Raw genomic sequence first — 10,937 nt, 5'->3', positions numbered from 1 at the left:
TTTTTTAATCCAACAATTGTTAGGTGTACGCTAATAAGAAATAAATGTCCAGAAAAACAATATAAGGTAGTTAGTTTGACTTTTAAATTCATAATGCATAAGCAGCAAAAAAAAACTACCAAATGGGGGGTGTAAAACAAATATGTAATATTTTTTACTCACAGCTGTAGATGAAATCCAGTCATGTGTAGAATGCAGCATAGATATGTAAATAAAAGCCAAAAAAATATGTATGAACTATTTTAACAACAATAATATGTAAGTAGTAAATTGAGATTCCCACTTCTATAATTCAGTATCATGCTAACTTGTCAACTGTTAGTATATAAGATGTGCAAAACACATAATGATAGAATAAAGGCAACTTACCCATTTCTCCGTTCTGCAATACCATTAGGAAACAAAACAGCTGCTAATTTTTCCTTGATGGTTTTCAGATATGGCACAAATTAGTATAATAGAATATGCAACAGTGCAATCAATGGCACCAAGATATTAACAGTATTTGTTTAAAGGTAACTATCTTATCTAGTGTGTGATCTAGAGGTAGAAAAACAATAATTCAATTTTTATTTGTAATAAGAGCATATGTGTACAGATGTTTGTCCAAATCCTAATATATTACAAAAGGCTTGTTATTGACTAAATAAAAAACAGTATTTTAACAAAAAATTGCATGTAACTTTATCTATTTAACAAATTTTCTATAACACTGTTTAGGAAATGTTCAAGCAAGCATGTTTCTTTTGCCAAAAACTGTTAATGATTTTTTTTAAATTTTAAGAGGACCAATAAGAAGAATACTTGAATCCAATATACAAAGGTGGTAAGTTGCACTGGTTTCAAAAAATATAAATATACGTGTATACTTCAACTTAACATTTTTAAGTCCTTTTGTACTCATATAATTGTTTCAAGCTGTTTTAAATGCTGGTAAATGGGATCAACACAAAAAAACGATGGTTGCAATTTACCAGGCAGCACAAAAATGAATAAATCCCAAGTAAGCAATCGTATATAGAAGGCACTACCATTTTTAAATCTAACAACACATTAGGTTAGGAAATTGCATTTATATCCTTAATTGTGTAAAACTTTTGGATCGATTGCATTTCTATCTGTCAAAAGATCATGACTTAAGCCAACCAACCAAGTTGGCATAAACTGATTTTGGTGGAGTGTTCATAAAAAAACTGACAAATTTAGAGTTTCATGTGGTTTATACATAGTATTCCAGTAATTTTTAGATTTATCCTTAAAGTTTGAACAATTGAACAAAACCCTTTTTACTTCCACCAAAATGTGTATACTATACGGGTTCAGGACAAAAAAATTCCATTTAAAGAGTCCAACTCTACTTGAACTAAAATTCAAAGTAGTAATTTAACAAAAAAAAACACATATTTCTGATGCATATATGACTTGCACGTTTGTAAAGTCAACAGATTGCATTTTTTCAACCTTATTTACTGCATTTTGTTTATTAAAAGTATAGCGCTGTACAATAGTAACGACTGCCAAAAATACAAATACACCGTACTTTGAAAATCGGTGTTTAAACTCAATGCATCACTGGACACTGGAAACAAATTTGGTGTAGCGACTGCTGGCCGAGTGCTATTGCTTCTACCAACCTGCTTTATAATACAAATCGACGGCACAATTCATTTCGACATTTGGCCCCAACATATCTGTGCATGCCTACGTAACCTTTTCGCCACTACACTTTCGCTTACTTTGACCGGTTTCCTCTGATGTCACTTTAGCTTTGAAGCAGCTCAAGTTGTGCATGAACAACTTCGCGGCGCAATGGCGCCCTCCATAATGCAGCAGGCGGCAACGCCCTCTTAACAGACGGCGGCCAATTCTTCTGATCTAATGCGATCCGTATGTCTGAAGCGGGTATTTTATCACGATATTTTTGCCTAAATGCAGAGCGATACATTTTGTTGTATTTGTTATTACTTGCAGGAGCGCGACTAACAGAAATAGGATTTGAAAATTGAAAGTTCCAAAAACGGCCTCTAAGAAAAACAACACGCAGGTTTTGGGTTTTCCCCAACATATAGACAATTGCAATACTGTAATTATAACAATCGATTTGCCGAATTAGTGTACATCGTTTTAATAAAAAAATGATTTGTTGTGCCTTATTTGTCGCGTATTTATCTCTTACTTGATTTGTATTAATTAGCCTACTTGCGCCATGGTCGAATTTATGCTATTGGATAGGGCTAATAAACTGGGTTAGTGTTTCTTCTTTTGCTAATGTGTGTAAACCCTTTTTACGTCTGTTCGCACCTCTAGACCTTTAAAAACAACGTGACGCACATGGTGAGCACGGATCGAATACCAGTATTTTCTAATAAAGTTTTTAATACCGGTACATAATTGCCTCATATATATCATAATCTTTTAGTGTGGGATCAAGAAGAAAAGCCGAAATGGAGAGTAAAAAAGAATGTTAAAAAATCTAATTCATACTTATATTTTTTGTTCTACTTGTCTGGTAACCTTCCATGGTGCACCGTTTTTAAAAAGGCGTTAAACGCAAAGTATTTTCTGGCCTTAAAATAAGAATGGCACTGAGCAAATAATACTATGTTATATATTCATGTAAAATCATTGCTTACCCGTAGTTCGGTGGCTACGTCACGGGCAAAACCCTTTCCAGGTTGTGTCAGCTTTCGGACACACTTGGGTGGCTTCTTATGTAGCGCGTATATATGCTTCATAGCACAAGGCGCAATATCAAAGCGTGTCTATATATTATTTAGGTATACGCGATGTTGAAATATATCGCTTTTGCGGTGTGTTATATATTACCCATAAATTGTTGTTAGTAAAATGCTGAAGTGACCATATTTAGTTGACAGTGTTGTATATGATCTGAGATTATAAAATATTTTGTGAGATGTACACTTAGCCTACAGTTAACTTAGTTCCCTTTCGTGGTACCACCTATACCAGTTGGGTGTCTAGGGCTAGGCTTACCTGGCATTACAACCTAGCCCGAAATAGTTGAAGTCTTAAATTTTAGGAAGGTCGAGTCGAGATAAGTCATCTACGATAAGTTACTTGTAGACTATGTTTTAGCAGGGTGACAATGACCATGGTACAATGTAAAATTTCAAGGGGCATATTGTCAGGTCGCTATATTTATTGTAAATTTTTTATTACTCGAGGGGATGTGGATGGTTTAAAATGGCGAAATAACGTATGTGAAACGTGGTAAATAAAAAACAAAGAATTGAAACTGACAATAGTATGCAAATTAAGTACAATGTAACGGAATTACGAACCCTTCTGCGAGATCCCTACTCAAGACCACCTCTGTTAACCTGGTTATCCACACGCTCGAAAGCAATGAAGACCATTGTTGTGAATGTATTTTGAAATTGTTTGAATAGATAAATTATACCAAAAAGTACAAAGCACAATTGTCAGGTCATATTGAAATATCCTATTAAAACCCACAATGTTCTGTGATCCGGTATTGCAAGGGGTGCAACTTATAGGACTTTGTGGTGCAATTTATAGGACAAAGCAACCATATCTACAATACCATAGTATTAAAACCAACGACATATTGAAGGGAAATGCCCAATAATATCCACAAGAGAAGAAGATCTACAATCGTCTAAAAAATAAATCTGTATAGTCCTAAGTTCATGGGAACAATTCTTCAGTTTATGAGAATAATGCCTATACATGGACAGATAACGCCGGAAACTTTTAGAAAAGTGCATGGGACGATCGGGGCCACAGGTCTGGCACCGGATGTATTGATGTCGACGTTTCGGCGCTCTAGTTTGAACAGTGGTTACGAAGCCGCTGTTTCGGTATTGGGTTGTTTGCCCTTAATTGTTTGGGGTTAGTGATGGGTAATGGGTTAGGCTTAAAATTAAGTTGGGGTTGGAATTAGGTTGATTTATTGATTAGGGGTTGGGGTGTGGGGCTAGGTAAAAGCGTGTATAGGCTTTATTCTATCCATTTAGGTCTTGTTTCGACGAGTTTAAGACTTTTTGTGTACGGCTGTTTTTTGCAATTTAGACGTTATGTTGATGTTGTTAGAATATCGTCTTATGACTAGAGTCCCTTATTGGCCGCCTTAAGATATTTTAGGAAGACCGTAAAACCGCAAAATCAGAAGATTATAGAATGTAAAACATCAAATTTTAGGCGCCTTTTGCCCGTTTAATTTTAAATCGCACCTTTCGCTCTAGGCAGTCTAGAATATTTGCTTTTTTGTATATTGTCGATCTTCATAATTAAATTTCGTGGGTGTGGGGTCGAATTTTGTTAGCTTTGTTGGTGTGCCGCAAGTAAAAAAATGGTTGCGGAGCATTGCGTTAGAATATTATACATCCTATATTGTTAAGTCTATTTTCATTTTCTGTAAATTGATATTTTTAGGAAGCCCAGTTTAGTTTTACGCAGACGTTATGGCACCTGGTCACGTGACTGCCATTGGTCCTGGTTTGGTTGCTGGTAAAGTTGATGAACCAGCAAACTTCACAATTTTGACCAACGATGCAGGTGAAGGTAAATGCTCACATAGTAGCCTACTGTAGTAGCCTACTAGTAGCCTACTGTTAATATGTTTCAACGTGTTACTATTAATTTGACAATTTCCTATTAAAATTACATTTAAACCACCTGTTAAAAAGATTGCAGGAGATGCCAAGTTTAGGTATTTTTGATAAATAAAACTATGGCATTTACTAGGCAATCTAGCCCTGGCTGTAGAAGGCCCATCAAAGGTTGAGATCTTTAGTAAAGAAAACGAGAATGGAACATGCTCTGTGTCTTACCTTCCAACAGCACCTGGCGAGTATACAGTCACAGTCAAATTTAACAACCAACACATTCCAGAATCACCCTTCATTGCAAATATCGCAGGTGCAACTACAATATATTTTATTGAGCAATTAAACTAGACTTCTACATTACTATTAATGAATAACTCAAGTCTGCATCATTTCTGCTAAATAAAACGTAAATAGTATTTTTGGGTAATTTCGGGTTGCTAAAGGGAAGAACTAACGAGTATCTTTAACCATTATACGCCATCATATAATTAGTTAAATATGCCCAATTGCCCAATGCCCATGTCAATAAAACAATAAAAAAATTAAACTACACATATGTATCTACAATAAACAAATTTCCTGGATTTGTGACTGTCAATGGTTTTGTGTTATGTGTGACATAAAGTAAATCAGTGTTTGTTCTTGTAAAACAACTGATAACCTTGGAGCATAATGGTTGGAGGTTGTAGTAAGACGTAATAAGAATATCAAAGCCCATACAGAAGTAGGTATCATTTTGGACGTTTCGAATAACTCTTTATTCATTTTCAACAATTTTCGTTGATGCTTGGCAGGTATATTATATGTATTGTGTTTCGAATAATTACGATAAAAATACATTTTTATTGATGGGAAAATCTATATCGAGATAAAACACCCAGTGGCCACAACCTGCACAAGCCAAAACAGCCGTTACAAAAATATCAAATTAAAATAAATTCATTTTGTTTAAATATTTTTTTTTATTTTTTATTGTGGCCTATTCCTTATTGGTATTATGTAAAGTACTTCGAATAAATTAGATAAAACTCAACCTTTTTTGTGGGAAAATCTGCTTCGAACTGATAAGCTAAAATACCCGGTGACCGCAACCTATTGTAGGAGTTACAAAACAGGCGTGTAAAAATGCAAAATTCAATTAATATTTGTACCAAAGTTGTTAATGTATTTAACTTATTGACTGTTTGTTTTCTGTCATTTCAGTCAAAAGATTTTATGTAAACACAAAAAAAGTCTTTTGTCAAAACGAAGGTTCCAAGTCAACGTCTGATCGGGAGGAAAACATCGAAGCTTATAAAGAACCTGTCGTTTTAAGTGAGTGGTTCCTATACTTTGTTATTGCTAAGATACCTACTTTACAATGGCAGCCGAGCTGAGTGGAGCGTAGGTAGCCGTCTCGGAATGCTCATTTGTTAGCATTCAAATAACAAGATAAAAAATAGATAAAGTGTTTTTACCATGTTTTTTAAATGACTATAGTCCAAGTCAAGTCTTTTCGAATAATTAGCAATTTAAAAGACACTGTCTAAGCCAATGGTTCCCAACCTTTTTTTTTTTTTTTTTTGAAAATAAATAATAAAGTATAGAACTCGCGTCCCCCTAACAATTTCTTGGCGCCCCCCTAGGTGGGCTCGCTTGACTATGACTATGCATACCATTTACCTATATGCTTATCGGTACATATCTACAGGCCTAACTACCAGTACAGCGCAGTCTCCAACTACAAGCAGTGGTGTCGTTCCAGCCACTATGAGGCAAAGTTTGGCTGCACAGCATGCTTTTGTACTACGTATTAGACGAGCCAATCCTGATTTGACTGTAATCGACATGCGTTGTGGTTGATGTAGTATTGTAGTGTAAGGTCAATGTACAGTATACACACTGTAGGCAGCAGCAGCATAGATTTATTCTAATGCATACCGATTGCCGGTACAGTTTATTCTTGCGGGCTTGAGCTTGACACATGTGCATCTAAAGTGAAAATATCGCTTTTCGTTTTTTTTCTCTAAAATTCATTAAGGTAATCACGGACCCTCAAATGCTTTCTCACGGACCCCTAAATGCTTTCTCACGGACCCCCAAGGGGTCCGTGGACCGCAGGTCGAAAACCACTGGTCTAAGTCATCCGCTTTCCAGGCAAGTCCCAATCAAGTCATAAAGTCAACTTGAAGTCAAATTCTTGTCATAAAAATAAAACGTTAAATAACTAAATCTATAATGAACTTGTCCGATTATAGATCAATAATGCAAATAACAAAACAACATCAATGCATCATATGGCAAGTAAATTGTTTATAGAGAGCATAAATTAAGATAAATAACACAATTGTATAAAACATATGTTTAATGAGAACACTTCATTTTAACCCTAGTCATTTGTCCAAAAGCTTTAAGTCGAGTAAATTCCTGTGAAAACATCAACTTAATTGCACTTAGTCGTTACAACACTTTATTGCATCATATATCGTGTGTTAAACACTGTCTTTAGTGAATTTATCTAAAGTTAACCATACAATACCTTGTACGATATTCTTTGGCGTATGAAACGAAGTCATAAATATCGACAGAACGTTAAAGGGTGTTACCTTTTCGCTGCATTTTATTGACAGACCAGTTCGTTAACTGCAACTTTGATGGAGTGACGAAACTCAATATGAACAGCGGCGATGTTAACAATAACCAACTCAAAGACGTGTGGTTTTCTGGGTAGAGTTGTAATTTTTTATTACTGCTGCTATCTTGAGAATCTGATCTGCTTAAACACTGGGTGCCTATTTCGTAAATTGTAAAAAATGTTTTTCACAAGTTTAGGTTAAATACAGTATACGATATAGATTTTTTCTTTTCAAATATTTATTGAGCAAAGTAAGTCGAATGAAATTTATTCAATGACATAACACTGTTTATCTTACTTGACCAACAATAAATATTTTACATTGTTTGCATTTTTAAGGCCTGATCAAGATGGCGAAATACATTTCGAACGAAACTTTTCTGGTAAGATTTCTATCTAACTAATATACTCATTGCTTTAATGAACTAAAAAATACACCAAGAGTTACGAATTACCAGCAAAACATTTGCAGATACCAACAATCTAAGTAAAGCAAGCGATTGGGATCAAAAGCTTCTGCGCGATAAGCTGGAGTTTCACGGCATTCCTAAAACAAAGAGCGAAAATTTGCGGAAAACGATAATATCGCTGGTGGAACGTCTCGGGGTGAGATTGTCTGACGACGACATCGTTGACTGCCACAGGGTGCCTTGCCGGGAAAACCCCCTTCACCCCATCGTCGTGGCAAAGTTCGCAGACTTTCGTACCAGGGATTTAATCCACGAAAGGAGAAAGAGGTTCGCCGGTGTAACCGACTTTGGAATCGAAGGCATGACGTCACTGTTCATAAACGAATCCTTCACCAAAGAGCGTCGCGGGTGGCTCTACAAAGCCAGACAGCTGCTCAAGAGCAAAGTGATCGCCTTCCTCTGGACCAAGTTCGGCAAAATCTGGATGCGAAAGTCAAAGGATAGCAAGAAAATCGAAGTGAACGCTGAAACCGTTCGCGCTCAACTTCAGGAAAGCTAACTGCTTTTAAGTGCAAGAATGAAAATGTTGCCCATCTTTGAAAATGTTGAATTTGTCGCACTGGTAAACGTTTATGGTTGACTTTACGCGAACGCAACACAATTGCTAGTCGCGATGCTTATGGCAGTGTCACCTGTGTTTTAAGTGCGTTAATGAAAATGTTGCCCACCTTTGAAAATGTCGAATTTGTCGCATTATGGTAAATGTTTTTGGCTGACTTTACGCAAATGCAACTAAATTGTTAGTAGCGATGCTTTTGCAGTGTCACCTTAGCGTTTAACAACGTTTGTTCATAAATCCCCTCTGAAAATGTTATATTTGTCGCCGTTATAGACGTCAATTCCCTCGTATTTTTTAACCACATTCCTTATTTGCCATAACTGTTCATGTTTCTGTTACTGAATGTGCACTTTCATTTTCGTTTTTATTGTCTACAATGTGAATAATGTTCTATACCAAACCCAAAACGAGTTACTTTTTGTGCAATGTTTAAATCAGGTTGCAAGCAAGTCGACTGAGAAGAAAAGTATGAGATAGTGGATATTTCCAAAGACGCCGCAGTTAACGTTATTGTTCCACTTGAATCATTGCGCAAAATATGGTGAAAAACATAAAAGCCATTCTACAAATAGTCGTTCATACCTGTGAAACCTTTCTTCATTCAGCTGGAATGCCCGCGTAGTACGAAGTAAGTGTGGTCGTGTACGACATGTGATAACTTCTTGCAGTGTAAAGAATTCTTTTTTTATAAGATTTAACTAAATTGGAGGAAGATTTAGTATCTAAGCAGAAAGATTTTTCACACCTAAACCTTTAATCGTAGGTTGAAGCCATGAATAAATGCAGACCTATTCAAGATTTAAAAGGTTTGCATCAGACGACAGCACAAAAAAAGTACCTCGCAACTTTTCAAAAGCTTGGTACGTGCTTAAAAAAAGAGTATGCTGTAAAAAAATCGCCTTTTCTGCTTTAGATGTCTCTTGTTTGCAATATTCAGTGAAAATGTTTGAACCAAAGGAGGCGTTTGCCACTTAAAAAATTTACAGAGAAGCCTTTGCAAACATAAGAAATCGAAAAATTATATTCAAAATCAAATTACTTTAAAGACTCTTGGAACTTAAGAATTTAATTTATCATTTAATGAGCAGCAGAAACTAAGCATCAGCGTTTACCTTTCTCAAGTTAGAGAAAACCGAGAAATTTTGAAGGTTTTTGTTAATGGAACATGTTTCCTAGCTACGCAGGAGTTAGCCTTTCGTGGTAACAACAAAATCACAAACTCTTCTAATCGTGGTAATTATGTTGAAGTAATGTATGCTTTTGCTAAAATTGATGAAAGACTTTCTCGACATTTGAATACATCTACAGTGTTTTCTGGTTTATCTAATCGTATACAAAATGAACTTTGAAAGCAGTGGATCGAAACGGTGGATTTTGTTAGAAAGCATAACAATGAAGCCTCGTTTGTTGCTATAGAAGTCGACGAGACGACTGATGTCACGCAAAAAGCACAGATCTCCGTCTTTTTTCGCTATGTCAGTGAGACCTCATATGAAGTAAAGGATGCTTTCCTGGTGTGTGATGATGTAAGTGACGATAAACGAGCCTCTGCAATACCTCATTATATCTTAGGAACATGACAAAAGTTTTATCGCGTGGAAACCACAACTAACTGATAATACTAAGCTATTCAAAAGTAACTTGCGGCCTACTAAAAATGGCTCCGCGGCTCCCAGTTTGCCGACCACTGGGCCACATATGGAGTTCAAATTTTTGCAAACAGTAACATGTATCACGCTGACCTGCTTAAAGTTTTTCGTATTATTGGTGACGGTGATGGGAGGTGGGACAATGATTCGGTAACTAAGTCCGCTGGATACGAGCGATGGATTTCAAAATCGTTGACCGTCTTTTTAATTATGGCTTAATAAGAGCATTTTTAATAAGACTGATGTTTTGTTTAGAGTGCTTCAAAACAAAACAAAAAAATGGACATTTTTGCTGTTGTGAGCAGATAGGCGATCAAAGTTTTTATGAACGGTTTGACCAAAATTGCACAACACTTGGGCTGAGATTTACCGACAGTGATATTGTAAACCGCGCCTCGATTAAAAATAAACGAAAGCAAATGTTTTACAGTGTTTTGGATAATATCATTGTTCAACCAAAATCGAGGTTTGGTATTTTTAGTGAGCTGCCCTTCCTTGATTTGGTAGGTTTAAAATTTTCCAAAAAAGCTCTATGGTTGGATGGCACCAAACGGCAAAGCCTGTCAAAAAGTTTATCAAAATTCTTTGAAAACATAAAAATCAAAAATCAGTTTGTTTAAATTATCTTTCACTCCAAAGGGCATTATCCGTTCTTATTCCAATAGAATCATTTGGTCGCAGTAAAATATCTGTTATTTTTAACGCTACCTGTAGCTGCTTATAGTAAGTGATCATTGGACCTTAATTGTACTGTAGCGCACGGCTATTTACCGACTAAGAGATTTTGTGTTTATTGTACAATTTGCGCTGTAACGGCTTATGTCCCAGATTTATTGTTTACTCGCACCAAAGTGTAAATGCTAAATGTGCTGTTCAGCGATTATCTCGGCGGTCAGCAGTTTGATTGTCTGTGGCTACTTAAGGCCGCTATCCGCTTGTAAACGGGGACCTCTTCTCAGTTAACGTGTTGTGCGGTTGACAGCGCTGTGTTGTTAACAGTGTTGATTGTCCGCCTTCTATAGTTTCAACTGGGTGTTTCGCTAATCATATAAT

General features: G+C 36.1%; 1 protein-coding gene across 1 annotated transcript; it reads left to right on the top strand.

Annotated features, from left to right (window-relative positions):
• Positions 1 to 4,445: 4,445 nt before the first annotated feature.
• On the top strand, positions 4,446 to 8,175 carry LOC146139562 (uncharacterized). The gene is made up of 3 exons (XM_083392487.1): positions 4,446 to 4,545; positions 4,729 to 4,902; positions 7,679 to 8,175. The coding sequence occupies exons 1-3, from the start codon at positions 4,446 to 4,448 to the stop codon at positions 8,173 to 8,175; spliced, it is 771 nt and encodes a 256-aa protein (XP_083248613.1).
• The last annotated feature ends 2,762 nt before the right edge of the window (positions 8,176 to 10,937 follow it).

This window comes from Ascidiella aspersa, chromosome 6 (genome assembly GCF_963924565.1).
Source record: "Ascidiella aspersa chromosome 6, kaAscAspe10.2, whole genome shotgun sequence".
NCBI classification, from domain to species: domain Eukaryota; kingdom Metazoa; phylum Chordata; class Ascidiacea; order Phlebobranchia; family Ascidiidae; genus Ascidiella; species Ascidiella aspersa.
This window is presented reverse-complemented; position numbering and strand designations above follow the sequence as displayed.